Source organism: Xenopus laevis, chromosome 4S (assembly GCF_017654675.1).
Source record: "Xenopus laevis strain J_2021 chromosome 4S, Xenopus_laevis_v10.1, whole genome shotgun sequence".
NCBI classification, from domain to species: domain Eukaryota; kingdom Metazoa; phylum Chordata; class Amphibia; order Anura; family Pipidae; genus Xenopus; species Xenopus laevis.
In genome coordinates this window covers 44,569,672-44,588,472 of record NC_054378.1, presented here as the reverse complement: position 1 = coordinate 44,588,472, position 18,801 = coordinate 44,569,672, and the positions used below count along the sequence as shown (strand labels likewise).

The window sequence follows — 18,801 nt, the reverse complement described above, 5'->3', positions numbered from 1 at the left end:
TGCGGTAATTGGGAAAAAAGCGAAGAAACAGCATTGGTTTTTATAATTGCTAACAGCTCCAAGGCTTGTTTGTAGTTATATCCAGCTACAACCATGAGAAATTCTGAAATTAAACAACCTGTAAAAGGCATTCTGAACATAGTTATAACTGAGACAGAAGCATTGGGGCCTACCATTTCAACTGTTTAACTTTTGTAACTTCATTGAATTACAAAGACAGACAGGGCCGGCCTCATGATGGCCCCGCACCAGTGCAACACTGATCCCTTAATTACCCCAGCCCACCCAAAATCCCAATTGGCCCAGCCAGCTCCAAATCCCAATTGGCCAAGCCCGCCCCCATAATGAATCGGAGGAAAAGTGCTATGACAAGAAAAAAAAGGAAGGAAAAATGTTGGACAGAACAGGTTCAAAGTGGGATGTAAGATACAGAAAGGGATTGTGTATAATGTGCTTGAGGTGCCAGTATCTTACACTGCATATAATTTGCATGGCGTGTCAGTGCCTAGCTCCATGAGATGTTTGGGGGGGGCCACATTGTGCCATGAAATATTCTTTTCAACTTGTTTATTAATGACCTGGAGGTGGACATTGAAAGTAAAGTACTGTTTCTATTTTTGCAGATGATACTAAATTGTGCAGAACTATAGGTTCCATGCAGGATGCTGCCACTTTGCGAGTGATTGGTCTAAGTTGGGAAACTGGGCAGCAAACTGGAAAATGAGGTTCAATGTTGATAAATGCAAGGTTATGCACTTTGGCAAAAATAATATAAATGCAAGTTATACACTGAATAGTGTTGTGAGTTTCCTTAAATGAGAAGGATCTAGGGGTCTTTGTATATAACAAGTTGTCTAATTCTGGGCAGTGTCATTCTGTGGCTACTAAAGCAAATAAAGTTCTGTCTTGCATAAAAAAGGGCATTAACTCAAGGGATGAAAACATAATTTTGCCTCTTTATAGGTCCCTGGTAAGGCCTCATCTGGAGTATGCAGTGCAGTTTTGGACTCCAGTCCTTAAGAGGGATATAAATGAGCTGGAGAGAGTGCAGAGACTAAGTGCAACTAAACTGGTTAGAGGGATGGAAGACTTAAATTATGAGTGTAAACTGTCAAGGTTGGGGTTGTTTTCTCTGGAAAAAAGGCTCTTGCGAGGGGACATGATTACACTTTACAAGTACATTAGAGAACATTATAGACAAATAGCAGGGGACCTTTTTATCCATAAAGTGGATCACCGTACCAGAGGCCACCCCTTTAGACTAGAAGAAAAGAACTTTCATTTGAAGCAAAGTAGGTGGTTCTTCACAGTCAGGACAGTGAGGTTGTGGAATGCACTGCCGGGTGATGTTGTAATGGCTGATTCTGTTAATGCCTTTAAAGAGATACTGACACCAGAAAATAAACTTTTTTTAATATCTATCATAACATTATCTTTGAATGTTATTTATAATTTTGCCATAAAAGTATCTGCCTGATGCTTTTACATTACCTTTCTTACCCCCTTTTTTCCCTATGCGGGGGCTGCCATATCTGTGCAGCAGGAGTCTGTTAGCATTAGAAACTCTAACTGACAAGTTGAGATGGGACAGTCAGGTTGGCAAATCAGTCAGGTTTAGGAACTTCAAGTAAAAATTACTTGCAAAAGTATAACTATCAGCAAAAAACGATCAACATGACCTATAGGTAACCTTTAATGTAGATTAATATTTTGAAATAAAATTTTTAGTGTCACTATTACTTTAAGAGTGGCTTGGATAATTTATTGGGCAGACATAATATCAAAGGCTATTGTGATACTAAACTAGTTAGTATAGATATGGGTATATATAATTTATGTGAAAGTATGGAGGGGTGTGTGTATGGATGCTAAGTTTTCATTTGGAGGGGTTAAACTTGATGGACTTTGTCAACCTGATTTAACTATGTAAATGCTGGGGGTCAAAGGAACAAATGAGAGAGAGGTAAAAAGGCAAGGTTACAGCAGCAGTCACATGGAGAGAGGGAGAGACAATATTTGCCCACCCAACCCTGGAACCCAGTGCCAGCCAGCAACATTCCACCTACGGAGCCCCACCAAAATGGTTCCATTTTGTCCCCACAGTTGACCAGCCCTATTGAGAGAAAGTATGTAGAATTGCAGTTAATGGACAATAGCCAGCGTTTTAAAAATGCTGAATGGAAGGAACCTAGAAGAGGTTCTACTAAAGCTGTATGTGGCCAAAATTAAACAAGCAGCGAAGCCTAGGATGTTGTCGAATTTTTTCATAATTAAAGGCTTTGGCCATTTTAATAGCCTCTATTTTGTTAACACCAGTACCCAAAGCAGCTCTTTGTTAACTTCACGAGGGGCTATAACAATAAAAGGCAGTAATAGTAACAGATCAGAAGACTTGTAAATAATCAAGTCACTGAACAATGATTTATGCATAAAATATTTAATTATCTTTTATGCACCTGTGAACAAAAAAAACTGCATTCAGTGTCCCATCATCTACACTTTGGTAAATGGAGTAAACACAAATGTTCTATAGTTTCATTTTTTAACTTTCTCCAGATGAATGGAATTACATTAACAAATGTTAGGTTTGATACCATCCATATTCACCAACCTGCAGTTCCTTTACTACCCTCTTGATGAGGTAGTTCCCAAGTTCCACTCCTTGCAGGCCTTGCTGTGTTAAACTTATAGAATAAAATATGGCTGATTTTATCTTGTTTGCATCTTCAACCTCAGATGAAGGAATATCTTTTACAATTGCCTGGAGAAAGGAGGCAGTAAAACATTATTTTATGATTTGATTTATGCAATTTGAATAATTTTGTTATTTTTAAGAACAACAAACATGTGAAAATAATGTGAGAATGAAAATAACATACAGGTCTGGGACCTGTTATCCAGATTGCTCAGGACCTGCGGTTTTTCAGATAACAGATCTTTCTATAATTTGGATCTTCATACCTTAAGCCTACTAGAAAATCATGTTAACATTAAATAACCTGAATATTCTGGTCTTACTTCCAATGTGGGTTAATTATACCTTAGTTTGGATAAAGTACACAGTACTGATTAATTATTACTAGTACTAATTATTACTAAATTGTAAAAATTTGGATTGTTTTGATGACCTTTCCATAATTTGGAACGGGTTTCTGGATAACTGATCCCATACCTGTATTAATATGCATAAGGTTCTCAATTCTTTATAAATAAGTCAAGGTGTAATAACAGTAACAGTTAGACCCAATTAAACATGTACATTAAGATCTATCTTATCTATCATATCTATCATATCTATCATATCTATCATATCTATCTATCTATCTATCTATCTTCTTTGTTTGACTGTTTATTCATCCATAAATTCCAAATCAGGCTCATCTGATCTTCTGGTCCCTCATTATGAAATGATTGATAACAGTCATCAATGAGGATCTTCCTTAACTGTAACTTGGCTGATTTTATACAGATTTCATCAGGGAAGGCAGCTTGTTTGGTCCTATAAACAGACTAGTAAGCCTCAATCTGAAGGGGACCAATCAGCAGATAATATTAGCTCATATATGGATCTAAAATATAATTACATTTACAGTACTGTAGTTTTGCTGCAAGTAAGTAACATTATGGGCACATGGAGAAGGTGTGCAAATTTAAAGTACATCACAATTCAAAATTCAATCTTCAGAAAATGTTACTTCCAGTAAAACATCTTCATAGACATAAGGTACAATTAATTTCCAAATAAAAATGTAAATGATCAGGTCCTATCTCTTCACCTGATATAAATGGAAAAAAAAAAACCCCCACATAAGTATAAAATCATTTTATTTTTTTCATAACTGCATTTAGAGGTAGACATTTTATGTCTTTTTGTTCACGGTTGATATTACTATATTTATACTGTAACTAAAAAATAAAAAACAGAATTTTGAAAATAATCTAAAGTTGTTTTTATCTTTAGTCATGGAGAATTTTAAATATTATCATTACTGTTATTTTTAACATGCATTTAGTCTACTACTTGTCTAAACCAGGATATAAAAAAAAAATACTAAAATGAGCTAATGATGTCAGGTTCAGTGCAAGGTCTTCTGCTTTATAAGGGATCAGGACCTTTATTGTTATTCAATTTTACTCCTTTGTACATATTCTGCAGTTCTTGTCTTTTCTGCTGGAGAGGAATATGCGTGTTTCAAACATGCTTTTAAGAGTTACTGAAGTGAAATGCTCTTCATAGCAAATTAGAAAAAAAAATACTTTGTTATTTTCAAAGGCTTTGGTGCTCTAAGTTAGAGGTTCTCTATTTTTGAAAGAGATAATCCCACTTTATACTTGTGAGGTGACTGCAAGCAAAGCCAAGCCACGTATTCATAAAGGTTTATTATTCATAAGTCATGTTTATGGAAAGGAAACTTTATAATGTTTTACAGTCAAAGCCTGCCACCTTGCCCAACAAAGGGAGTCTGTTTTCTGCCCCCAGAAAAATACATTTCCTTCCCTCGCCTCCCCCCATCCCAAAATGTGAATATTGCACAATATGTTCAAATGTATATGTTTTTCACTAGAATCCTATTGCCAAAGACAATCAAATCTGTATTCCTGCTCCTCCCTTCTTACTCAAGTAAAGACTCTTAAGGCAGGGGTAGGCAACCCGCGGCTCCGGAGCCTCATGCGGCTCTTCATCCTGTTTGCTGTGGCTCGGTCTTGTGGCTTTGCCTGCCATGTCAATTATACAGCCCACGCTCCTGCTAGTGGCGTCTTGAGTGTGCAACCACAGTAAGCCAACCATTAGCTTACTGCGGTCGCACACACAGGAAGCCGCCAGCAGGTGTGAGGGCTGTATAGACGTATAGAGTGATAGGCAAGACCGAGCCGCAGCAAGATGATTCATCATGATCCTTACCGGAGGGACACACACGAGACAAGAGAGGGAAGATCAGCATGGAGCTTCAGAAATAGAAGTCACCTTCAGGCCCGGATTTGTGGAAAGGCCACCAAGGCCCGGGCCTAGGGAAGCAGGATTTGAGGTGACATGCTGCCCAACCATACCCACAGTGGTTCAAAAACAGTGGGGATGCGCTGGACAATTTTTTTTTTAAATTTCCTGTGTCCATTCCCCATTGTTCCGGTCTCGATGATGACAATATGTACTAATAAAGGGGTGGGGATAGGGGCGGCGAACAGCAGTGGGCCTAGGGGGCCCCCACTATGTAAATCAGGCCCTGGTCACATTAAACAGTTGAGAACACTAGCATTTAATAGGGCTATTCAGTGTTTATTTTATTTCAAAGTAGGCCTACACATACACACTGCACTTCTGTTTGTTGTATTCTGTTGTTGTAACAGTTAACATTAAAAATAGATTAAAACTTTTAAAGGTGTATAAGCTGTGTTATGTTTTGTGGCTCCAGACTATTTTTCTTTAGTGGATGAGGGGGCAAAATGGCTCTTTTGATAGTAAAGGTTGCTGACCCCTGCTCTTAAGGAAACAAGTTTCCTTGTCTATATTTTTAGTTAGATACATTTAAGTTATCTGGTAGCAATGAAAAACATTGCTATTTACTTAATGGCAACCTGTTCCTAGCAAAACCCTGGATGACATTCAAGCTTTGATTTGTCCGTTATTACTGGCTACCTATCATGAAGAATGGATTCTTCTGTGTTTATCATCTAAAGCTGTTTGTCAAAGAGACAAAGATTTTCCACCTAGAAGCACAGGCTTGGTTTCTCTGCAACTCTGCTAATGAGCAGTGAGAGAAGCCTTCTCTATAATTCCAGATTTGCTGTATTTAACATGTAATGGATACTATGTTATTTTGCAATTAAGGTATCTAGCTACCCAACAATATGCTAGCATGCATCCATGAACATATACAGTAAGTGGAATATGATTCTAGATAAAGCCGAGGAAAATGTCCACTGTATAAATTGTGGGATATTACATTGTGTCTTGCTGACTGGTCAGACTTTTTCTTTGTTATGTGAAGTCTCCCCCAGACCATGACACAAGGCAGTAAAGTCATACAGAAACAGGCAAGAATTGTAACAACATTCTTCCCTCCAAACGCAAAGCACATTTTTCCACCAGCACTTTCCAAAGGCTATAAGCCAGAACCAGGTATGAGTTTTAAGTTCAGGTGTGGATTTTTTTTTTACATTTTTACAATACTTTGGTTGCTCATTAATAAATATATATACACACAGGTATGTATTTAGGGAACATGCTGGAAGGAAATGCTGTCCCCTACATTCCTTGGCTTCTTTAATAGCTATAAGACATCATGCAACCTTATAGTAGTAAAGACTTGTGCCTCCAAAGATACTCTGAAGGCGAAATGACATTCAAAAAATAAAAGATACTATAAAGGATCTGAGTGAGCCAAACATAGGGCATAAATACCAAAGTAGGAAGCGAGAGGTAAATTGGGGTGCATTTAAATACTTCTTTCCCGCTGACTGAAGTAGAGTAGAGGTAGATCAACAGACTGACAGATACATTAAACTATTCCTGTTCTCCTATAATGGCATCTTACTACCCACCTCAAGTTTGGAATAACCCTTCATTCATCCAGGAAAGGCTGCATAACCAGATAAGCAAAAAGCTCAGATAAAATGAGCTAAGACAAGGTATATCCTTAATTAGCCACATAAGGGGAACATTGATGATGGATGACTTCCTGTAAAAAGCACCATTTTCATCAATCTTATAATCAAGGGGATAAAGCCTAGACATCCAGCATTCTTATAAATTGTAAGAAAATACTTGGAGAAGATTGGGGCATACTGAGTAGTTTTTTTTCTTTTTTTTTGATTTTATAAGCTGTACTCTACAACTAAAAGCAGAAATTATTACAAATAAATCTGCCTCAAAGTCTAAATTGAGCTTTTAAACTTTTAACAACACAGGATTACATAATTTGGTGAAGTATCTGTGATGTATTTGCAAATTACCTGAATGCTACCAGAAATATTTTGCATTAGAGCAACATGTAATACAATTAGTGGTTCTCCAGGCATTGCACTGTGAGCAAACATATAGCATCTTCTGTATGGACCAACTCTGCGCTTCATATCAGTCCAGTTACGAACAGGGTGGACTGCTTCATACCTGCAAAAATATTCTCATTAGTGAAACAGTAAATTATAAACATCAGCATGTTTAAAGGTGTAACGTGAAAAGTCCCTATTTTCTCTTTCTGTTCTGAATTGATCACTAGATATAAATACATAATCATTACAATCACTAAACACAACTTTAAGGGGTGTATTTATATAAACTTGAATTTTTCTCATTATTTTAAAAATATTTTTCAACTTAACTCCCAACCATGATATGGCTTAATTTACTTAAAAATCTGAACCAAAATTGTACTTGCAAGAAAAGTCTCAACAAAATTGTACGACAATTGGAAAAGTGCAATTTTTTTTCTAATTGTTGCCTGAAAACTATTGTTACACAGCCCAAATCCCTTGAAAATCATTAAGGCAAAAAACATCTTCCAGTTGTTAAAAGGACAGCTGCCATTGATGTTTGCATGACTTCGACAGGTTTTAGATGGATTATTTTCCGATTCAGATTTTTAGCAGATTTGAAGCATAATAATTCTTGAAAAAAAATTTGAGGCTTATTAAATAGGCCCCTAAATATTCAAAGTTATTTTCATTTTGTAGAATTGCCCACTATGCTGCTTCCTACCTGAAAAATATTTAATATATTTGTACTTTTCACCCCCACTGCTTCACTAAGTGTGAAGTCAGAGCACAGAAGAAAAAAATATACAAATTTCTATTTGGGATTTTTAGCAAAGTATCTATTAAATTGTGAATTCTTAATTCCACTCTTTTATAAATATGCTTCTAAAAATATATTAAGAATAAAGAGAAAGTGAGTTTTCCTGTGGTGAGCTGTAATTTCCACTTTGATAAATCTGCCACTTAGTTTGTTCTAGGGTGTTTAATTCACAAAAACATGGCCTTAATCAACCCACAATAGACCCTACCCCACTGCTTCATGACCATCAATCTTCACGATATAATTTAAAAAAAAACACAGAAAGGTAAAGAGAAAATGTGTTAATTTTTTCTCTTTTTTACAACTTTTAGTCATAAATACTTTTCAGTGAAAACCAGTTTTGTTCTATCAACCTCAAATGCTAGCTGCTTTTATTTAATCTATGTAGACAATTGTTCATAACTGTTGTTTAAATTCTACAAATAAATCCATTCTGACCATGTGACTTACTCACTAATCTTCTGCAACACCTCGCATGGGGACTGCCAAGTTATCCTCTCCAGGTTAAGAAATCCTACAGAGAACCACTCCGAAAGCATGCATTTTAGCACCCCATTCATTTCCTATAAAAGATAAGAAGTTGATTAATAGTAATAAATTAATAAAACCATACTTTCCTCGTCTACACACAAAATCATCCAAAAAAGCGAAGCGCACACGTCACAAATTTGTGCAACACTGCAATCATGCACAAGGTAGTAACAGAATTCTTCATTTCAGAAAGGTAAATCAGCAACAGAATGCACACTGGGCACCACCGCCTGATTTATTTCAGAAGGCAGTTTATCCGTTTAATGATTTGATACATAAAATGGCCTCATGGGCTCCTCTCACCAATAATAATTTGAGACTGAAAAGGGAATAATGCTTTTGGGTACAACACAAGTCTCTTACAACCCCCAGCTCCAAAAGAGGTGCAGATAGAATTATTGAAATATACAGTGGGATTGTTGTTTTTAAAAAGTGGTCACCTCCACCAAAATAATTGAATAATAATAAAATCAGTGCTAGATAGTTCTGCAGACCAGGACAGACTAACCCTTTAAACAGATAAGGCAAAGGTCAGACAGGGGTTGGGCAGAGAAGCAGATTCTAGTAGACAAGTACCAATAAAAGGACAATTGAAGGAACACAAGAATTCAATAATAAAAATGGGTCTCCAGTTAATGAGCTTAATGACAAATCACAGAAAGAGACAGTTTTAGACAGTTTCTTTAATAGTGATAATAGTGATTGAGGCTTTAAATAACAAGGTTATACTGTAGTATGTGCAACAAAAAGTTGATAGGACAACTTGTAAATGGAAGTTTTTTTTATATAGAAGTGATTCTCTGACAGCAATAAAACGGTTAGGTGTATTCAAAATGTATTCAAAATGTAATGTCCAGCATAAATGGAAATTTAACAAAAAATGATGCTTGAAGTAAAACTGTGACATATAAAATATATTTACAATTATAATAATTCCAGTTCAAACCAACCAAAGACTGAAATGAATTATCTTCCAATGTAGCAGTTTTGAGAAAATGCTACATTCCTTTAATGTTTCAAGCGTAGCAGAGTTTATTGGCTTGGAATATTTACTTATTCAATGCAAGTGGGAAATGTTTTCACAGTTTTTTATGTTTGGGCTCAATTAAATCAGAAGATTTAATTATGTGTACCTTGGGGTGCTTTCAAGTCAGGAAGCTGTGTTCAGTGCAGCGATAAGGAGCCGAAGTACATCTACCGAATGCAAATACATAGAGAACAATGTAGTGAGATTAGAAGAGTTCCGTAAAGTAAGTGGAAAGGCACTCACAGTCCTTCCCATGTATGCCAACTGTTCTCTGATTTTATAAAAAAAAAAAAAGATTTATACTGTACAAATATGACAATACAGAAAATTATTTATAGGCAGCCCATAACAAATTTAATTTAGACTTAAAATTATCTAGCAGTACAATAAAAAAAACGATGCTGTATCTCAAGGTATTAATTTGATATTCCAGAAAAATATAAAATTATTTTGCATTTTACACTGACTTGCCAAGAAACCTCATTAAAATGGGACCTGTTACCCAGACATAAAAAATATGTACTGTATAATGAGTCCTTTTAAAAGGAAACGTTCCTTATTTTTCATTAAAACACCTATAACTGTTATAAATGCATTTAAAATTCCCAGCTGTCAATCATATATTGTCTGCCCTGCTTATTTACCTCAGGCATAGTGGCAGGGCAGACAAATACTTTCTCCTTCCATTCTGCACTTCCTATATATCACTGTACTCTTTACAATCCCCCTTACATATTCTCCCCTTCCTTTTCACCAACTCATTGTGCAGTCAGTGCATGGGTTTAGGCACCAAGGCCCCTACTGAAGCACATAAACAAGATTTTTGGCTGATGCAAATCATTTCTTAATAACAGTGTTTGCAAGAGTGTGTGCCTACTTGTTGTGATTGTGTAATTCTAAGACAAGATTTATATAATGTATATAGGTTAAATAACTTTTATTTAGCTTTACACACATACCCAATAGAAATAATTTGGAATTATTTCTTAGCATGAAAGAAATTATAAATAATAATAAAGGTTTAGTGGGTTTTTTGGACTTGAAGAGATTAGCTTTTTTATCTTAAAAATATTTCACTGTATTGTTTTGTTATATTACTGTTGTTGTTGGGCAGTATGCAGAAAACAAGTGATAGAGTCCTTCATTGGGTCAGGTACCCGCAGAATACCAGCAAAGTGGTCGGGTTTCGGGCAAAAAGTCCCTGATTTCTTGGCTGTGCGGGCAGTCCGCAGGTAACCTAGCTGGGTACCCAACAAAGGTGCGGGCTTGATCACTCCCACCCTTGTGGTTTAGTGTTTAAATTTTTTTGGGAAGAGTCTGCACCGGAGTGATGTCACTTCCGGTCAAATGTGACATCACTGCTGGTTTTGCGTGTCCCCCAAGTCGGAAGGTTAGTTGGCCTATTACGGGTTGTGTAGTGGGAACATGCAGGTCAAATTTGCGGTTTCAGGTTGCAGGTACAGGTTTCAAAAAAATGGACTCACGCAGGACTCCAAGGCAAATACTAGCCAGATATGACTGCATTTTCACACAAGTCACTTAAGGTAGCAAGTGATTTTATAAATAAAGGTAACTAGGTTATTTTATAAATGTTTCGTGTTTTTTTTTTCATTTAGACCTATGGAATACCTGTCAATTTAAACACCGTCATGCTCTCAGCATAATTTGTGTTGACTTAAAATCTGTTTGTATGCAAAGGTATAGCAAACAGAACTGACAACCAGGGACCATATACATGTACTTTCGCTATGCCAGTGGTTCCCTAACTGTGGGGCTGGGTTCAACCTAAAGGCCAGTTAGAGATAAATAAGTTCGGTTGTGATTAGGTGGTAAATATGTATTAAGAAAATCATGTACAGGTATGGGATCTGTTATGCAGAAACCTGTTATCCAGATAGTTCCAAATTACAAAAGGCCATCTCCCATAAACTCCATTTTATCCAAATAATGCAAATTTTGTAAATTATTTCCTTTTTCTCTGTAATAATAAAACAGTACCTTGTAAATCCTTATTGGAAGCAACAGTAGCTTTTTGGGTTTATTTAATGTTTCACAATGAATGAAGTACAAAGGGATATGGCCCTCTATCTTCCAGGACAATAGTATAGAAATACACTGGCACTCAAGGCGAATAACGTGCAGGGTTACCCCTTGCTGTTTATTTCGTGCGAACGTGCTGCACGTTCGCACGAAATAAACAGCAAGGGGTAACCCTGCACGTTATTCGCCTTGAGTGCCAGTGTATTTCTATACAATTGTCCTGTTTGGGGGTTGCCGTACCCTTGTACATTGTGCACCAGGCTATCTGAGGAAAGGAGAGAGTGTGCTCAGCTTTACCTTTTTCCAGTCCTCTATCTTCCAGGTACATACGCTGCCCTTCCAGCAAACAAGTTCAGATGGTAGATATTGTATAGCATGTGAACACTGACAATTAAAACTTAATCCCTTTGCGCCTCATTCATTATGATTTATTCTGTTATAGTTAATCAAACCTGCGGATATTAGCTCAATTTTGTAGTCTGTGTTTATTTAATGTTTACATGATTTTCTGGTACACTTAAGGCATGAAAATCCAAATTACAGAAAGATGTTCTCTGGAAAATCCCAGGTCCCGAGCATTCTGGATAACAGATCCCATACCTGTACACCATAGGTACATAGTTATATAGTTAAGTTAGGTTGAAAAAAGACCACAATCCATCAAGTTCAACCCCTCCAAATGAAACCCAGTGAGCATATATACACACAACTTCACACCAACTCCTCCATATACTCACAAACTATGTGTACCAATATCTATATTAATTGTAAATTTTTGTATCACAATAGCCTTGGATACTATGCTTGCTCAAGAAACAAGCATGCCTCTTAAAGGCATTAACTGAATCAGCCATCACATCATCCAGCAGTACCTTACTGTCCTCACTGTGAATAACCCCCTACAATTCAGCCAAATCACTGCATGGAACCTATACTTCTGCACAATTTAGTATCATCAACAAAAACATAAATGGTATTTTTAATACCCACCTCCAGGTCATCAATAAACAAGTTAAAAAGCAAGGGCTAAGTACAGTACAACCCCCTGATGTACTCCATTAACAACACTGGTGCAATTAGAAACTGTTCCATTTACCACAACTATTTATTTACCACTATTTACTTACCATTCTTTTCCACTCACACTCATTATTATAGAGAAAAGGAAAATCATTTTTTAAAATTTGGATTATTTTAATAAAATGGGAAACAGACTTCTTTATAAAGGGTTTCCCGATAATGGACCATACCTATACTTTATTGTGGGCATAAGATCCAATGTGCTGTTATGTTTGTTTACATGACAGGCCACGACAGATAGAGCTTTATCGCCCATCTTTGTTACACCACTTTAGTTGTGTCCATAATTACACAAATATAACTTTTGCCTTATGATCAGGTACAAATGTTCTGCCACTGCTATTGGGTGAAAAATGTTGTGGGTAATGCCATAAGTGTACACTTTTAATGATAAATTTAACCCATCCTAATGTGATGTTAGGATCGTGTTCCCACAAAATTATGCCTGGGGGGGGGGTTATGCCTGGTGATAGCTTTGGGGGAAAAAATGGTATATTCCATCCAGTTGTCTGTCATTGCATATATAATAGAAACCTTTAAGCCATAAAGGGGAAGTATCCCGACAATGAAAATTGCATATTAGCCGAATCTCATGGGAATAAGAAACTTTCTTAACATATTTAGCTCTGTTGATGCAATGTAAATGATATTCCGTTTATCCCACATTAAATTCATTATCTAAAAAGTCAAAGGCTTACTTTATGTAAGAATATATAAAGTCTACTCCACTGTGAAAAGTGTAGAGTGAGCTTGGCAGATATATTAATGCTCACTGCCGGTCTTTCAGGGCCATGCCAGATGAAGGCTTTATCACTCAAGTGAAATTTCCTTTTGATCTCCTATCCGGCAAGCCACAAATCATACAAAATAGCTGCCATCTGCAGTTTTTGGAATCGCTGCATGTAAAACAATTTCCATGCAGCAATCTTAAGTAATAGTGCAATAATGCGGAAGAAGGCATATTTACATGATTACTGAATGTAGTGAATCTGGAGGTGCAAGTATTTTCTGCCTTCTCCCACTGGAGAGGAGATTTCCTATGGATGATAAAACACATCCTCTGTCAGGATCCTTATAGTACAACTAAATATATGATACTGACAACCACAACAGATATATACAGCAAGCATTTTCTGCACTGGTAAATATAGTTTATATCAAGCAATGCTTTTTAATCAAAATAGCAACTACATTCATCCTCCAAACTACATTTGTCCTGCCAAAAGTGAAACCTGAAGATATAAAATGATATTAAGCCAATAAGGATAAGGTTTTGACAATGAATTTGTCTGATATATGCCACTATAGCAGTATACAGTAGGATGATAAAAAGTCAAATATATGTTACTGACTGAACATAAAGACACTGGTAAAATCAGTTTAGTGTTGTGTTATTATACAGTATTAGCTCATCTTTTAGAAAATGATCCTTTTTTTAATCTTTACATTCTGAAGACACTTATGGCTGTTTCTTAGCAACTAGCCACAGAATAGTCAAATTATTTGCTCTGGGACACGGATTATGATCTTCTGGATGTCTCTCTCCCCCCTTTTTTTAAAAAAATTTATAAGCAATCTCCAATTTGCCACCATTAATGTCTGACCACATCAGAATGTTATATATTGAAGTAAATGGTCTTCTTAACTTAAAGAAAAACTAGGTCCCCAAAATTAATATTTAAGCAACATACAATTGATATAATTGTATATCAAATTAAGTGGAATATTAAAGAATGTTACCAAACTGGTATATGTATTTAAGTAAATATTGTCCTTTTACATCTCTTGCCTTGAACCACCATTTTGCGATGGTCTCTGTGCTGTAACAGGTATGGAAGCAAAAGACACAACTCTGTTTGTTAAATGGATACTGTCATGTGAAAAAAATGTTTTCAAAATGAATGAGTTAATAGTGCTGCTCCAGCAGAATTCTGCACTGAAATCCATTTCTTAAAAGAGCAAACAGATTTTTTTTATATTCAATTTTGAAATCTGAGGGGCTAGACATATTGTCAATTTCCCAGCTGCATGTGACTTGTGCTCTGATAAACTTCAATCACTCTTTACTGCAAGTTGGAGTGATATCACCCCCCTCCCTTTTCTCCCCCCAGCAGCCAAACAAAAGAACAATGGGAAGGTAACAGCTGCCTGGTAGATCTAAGAACAACACTCAATAGTAAAAACCCATGTCCCACTGAGACTCCTTCAGTTACATTGAGAAGGAAAAACAGCAGCCTGCCAGAAAGCATTTCTCTCCTAAAATGCAGCCACAAGTCACATGACTGGGGCAGCTGGGAAATTGACAAAATGTCTAGCCCCATGTCAGATTTCAAAATTGAATATAAAAAAATATCTGTTTGGTCTTTTGAGAAATGGATTTCAGTGCAGAATTCTGCTGGAGTAGCACTATTAACTGAAGGGTTTTGAAAAAAACATGTTTTCCGATGACAGGCTCATGTGACCTAAAATGTATGGTTTGTATGTGTGCACCTTTAATCCTAGGATCGTGGGGGGCAGTGCTTATTTTTTTAAAGTGACAATGTTTTATTTAGGATTGCACAATGGCACATACTACTAAAAAAGCATATTATGAAATCTTTGGTTGAAGGTCCTAGATGTAGACCGATACATTGGCCTGTTTTTAAATTGCTTCAATAAAAGTATTTTTTCTTAACTTTCCTGGTGTGCACCTACGATTTTTGGAACTCTATTAACATAACTACATGTGGGTAGCACTTAGATGATTTGATGATACAAATGGTGTGTGGTAAACTAATACAGTGTATATATATATATATATATATATATATATATATATATATATATATATATATATATATATATATATATATTTTTTTTTTTTTTTTTTTTTTACTCTGTAATAATAAAAAAGTACCTTGTACATGATCCAAGATATAATTAATCCTTATTGGGAGCAAAATCAGCCAATTGGGTTTATTTAATATTTAAATGATTTTCTAATAGACTTAAGGTATGAAGATAAATATTATGGAAAGATTTGTTATCCGGAATACTCCAGGTCCAAAACATTCTAGATAACAGGTGCCACATACCTGAAATAGACAATGCTGGGCCATGTAGGGAGAGCGCCCCAGGCTGGCCCTGCCCTCGAGCACACTACTCGCCTCCCGCCCATGACCATGCTGCTTTGTGCGCTTGTATATGATCCATTGTTTAAAACTACATGTTTTAAACAATGTAGTTTTTATGTTTTTGTGACTTCTACTTGGTGTATAAGGAAATTCTTAAGGCTTTATGAACTAGTACTTATAGTTACCAATTTGTCAGATGAACAAAAAGAGAGAGAAAAAAGCAAAAACTTAATATTTCCTACATATTTCCTACATCCCCAAATAGTATGTCCCTAAATATTCTGACACTTTAAATATCCCACATTAGAAAGGAATTAAAATTTCATGGAAGTGCTCCCTGGGAAATGTTACATCATAAAAGATAAATGCCAATTTAGAAAATAACCCACAGTGTTAAAAAATAAAATTCTTATTACGGTGTACATTAAAGAACATTTCCTACTGGGGCTTACAGGTTAAAAAGCATGGTAATGGCCCATTTACAGAAATAGTTTGTGCAGTAAATGTGACAAATTTCTCTGAAATATGAAAGCAAAAGATTATATACAGATGAATGTAATACATGACCAGGGACAAGCCGACACATTTCAGGGAAAATCAAATAATTCATATGAATGTAAGCCAGGAGACATTGTTTAACTTTGTATGGACGTATAAAAGATGCAGGGCTGGTTTACAGGTATGTGACCTGTTTTCCAGAAAGGCTTTTCCAGATAATAGATCTTTCTGTAATTTAAATCTTCGTACCTTAATGTACTTGAAAAAAACATGTAAACATTAAATAAACCCAATTGTCTGGTTCTGCTTGCAATAAATATTAATTTTAACTTAGTATGGATCTTGTACAAGGTACTGTTCTATTCTTACAGATAGAAAGAAAATCACTTTTAGGTGATTTGGATTAAATGGAGTATATGGGAGATGGAATTTCTGTAATTTGGATCTTTCTGGATAATGGATCCGACACATCCGACAAGAAGTAACAGAAAAGTGCTAGGGGTGGTTATTGTGGCCCTTCCTAAGCATTGCTTTCAAGCCGTGGTCCAAAGTTCTCCCCCTCAAAGAAACAGTTCAGTGTAAAAATAAAAACTGGGTAAATAGATAGGCTAAATTATAAAAAGAGAAAGAAAAGTATCCCTTATTTACCAATCACATGAATTCACTAACACCGTTTCTATAAAACACTGGATGCTTATACTTTCTATTAAATTATCGTTCTCTTATAATTAATAACAATGAGATATAATTGTGGATGAAATTAAATTTCTTATAATCAATAAAGTGCTGGTGTAATGATATTGTGATTTGATTAATCTCTTTATTAGCACCTAAAGTGCATAAGTGCCAGGAAATATAAAGTGACTTGTTGCTTAATCAATCCATTTTTCGAATTAATTAAAAATTAATTCTGTTGTATTCAATTGTGCAAAGAATTAATTATAAATATAAAGTGATGAAGAGCTTAACTAAAATCCCAATTCATCCAGAAAAATTCATATATCTGCTCAGATTGCTTGATTAGTAGGAAAAAAGGAACTTGATAGTAGGTGGAGAAGTCCCATTAGGCTGTCTGGTATTTTTCTGTCTCAGGGACCCCATAAGACTGAGAAAGTCAGGGTTTCAGGGACTGTGGTCTCAATATTATTTTATCTTTCTTGTGTAAGAACTGGCTATCCTATAAAACCACAGATCCCCTGGCCCTTAGTAGAGAAAACAGTGTTAGATTGAGTAGAAGATTTTCTGAGCAGAATAAAAAGGAAACCGTTTAAAAAGGATTTCACTAAAATACCCCCCAAGGATTTCAATAAAATGGTATAAACCGTCTATGTAAGGAAGCTGCCGACGCGCGTTTCGCTAGTTAGCTTTCTCAACGGCAAATAGATAGGCTGTGTAAAATAAAAAATGTTGCTAATATAGTTAGTTAGCCAAAAATGTAATATATAAAGACTGTAGTGAGAAGATGTCTAACATAATAGCCAGAACACTACTTCCTGCTTTTCAGCTTTCTAACTCTGAGTTAGTCAATGACTTGAAGGGGGGACACATGGGACATAACTGTTCAGCGAGTTTTCAATTCATCCTCAGCATTCAGCTCAGATTCAAAAGCAACAGTTATGACCCATGTGGCCCCCCTCAAGTCACTGATTGGTTACTGCCTGGTAACCAATCAGTGGAAACCAAGAGAGCTGAAAAGCAGGAAGTAGTGTTCTGGCTATTATGTTAGACATCCAGTCACTCCAGCCTTTATACATTACATTTTTGGCTAACTAACTATATTAGAAACATGTTTTCATTTGCACAGCCTATTTACCAAGTTTTTATTTTTACATTGAACAATTCTTGCCCTACTTATCAGTTTAAGTTTTGCCAGCTAAAAACAACTTCCGTTATCCTGCTTTTAGAAGGGATATGGGAGTCTTGAAGGTTGACTTTCATTTATGGTCCTGACCTGAAAAAGCACCATATGTCTCAGCTGGATCCCAGATTAATAAAAAAAAAAAAAAAAAACACAATACCAATTTCTACAGAGCTGTAAAATTAAAACATTTTGCATATAAAATATAATATCTGTTGCTAAAAAAAAAAAAAAAATAGATATTCGTGTTTTTGTGGAAAAAATGGCATTCATTGTACTTGAAACCACCTGCCATGGTAAATTTCAGTCCATGCAAATCTGCTCACGTGGAATTATAGAAATTATCCACTCAGCCAGGGGTGTAACTACAGAGGAAGCAGAGGGCTGCACAGGAGGTATAGGGGCCCCATGAGGACCTATTTCATATAGAAGTTATAGTGATACTGACACTGAAAATTTTCTTTTCAAAATATTAATCTACAGTAAAAGTTATATATAGGTCATTTTTTTTTTTGCTAATAGTTCTGCTTTTGTAAGTAATTATTACATGAAGTTCCTAAACCTGACTGTCTCATCTCAGTGTCAGTAAGGGGCAAATTGACTAACCTGCGGAAATTCTCTAGCAACGGCTTCGCTCACATCGCCAGGCGAAAATTCGTCATGACAACGCCAATTCACTAAAATGCAAAGTTGCGTCCAGGGCGAACGATGGCAAAGTTTTGCTAGCGTTAATTCGGCAAGCAAAGTGAAGTTGCGCTAGCATTGGCTAATTTGCATACTGCGGGAAGTTAAATTTCAATGGACATATATGTTGCAGCAAATACATTGCACTACACAAGCCCAGGGAACCTTAATAAAAGAA

General features: G+C 36.0%; 1 protein-coding gene across 1 annotated transcript in view; it reads right to left on the bottom strand.

Moving 5' to 3' along the window:
- Positions 1-18,801, bottom strand: part of mlycd.S (malonyl-CoA decarboxylase S homeolog) — a 34,013-nt gene that overhangs the window by 13,749 nt on the left and 1,463 nt on the right. The window contains exons 2-4 of the mRNA XM_018260584.2: positions 8,243-8,355; positions 6,952-7,108; positions 2,612-2,761 (exon numbers count right to left, since the gene is read on the bottom strand). Of these exons, the coding sequence (XP_018116073.1) occupies positions 2,612-2,761; positions 6,952-7,108; positions 8,243-8,355 (420 nt within the window). The remainder of the gene's footprint in view (positions 1-2,611; positions 2,762-6,951; positions 7,109-8,242; positions 8,356-18,801) is intronic.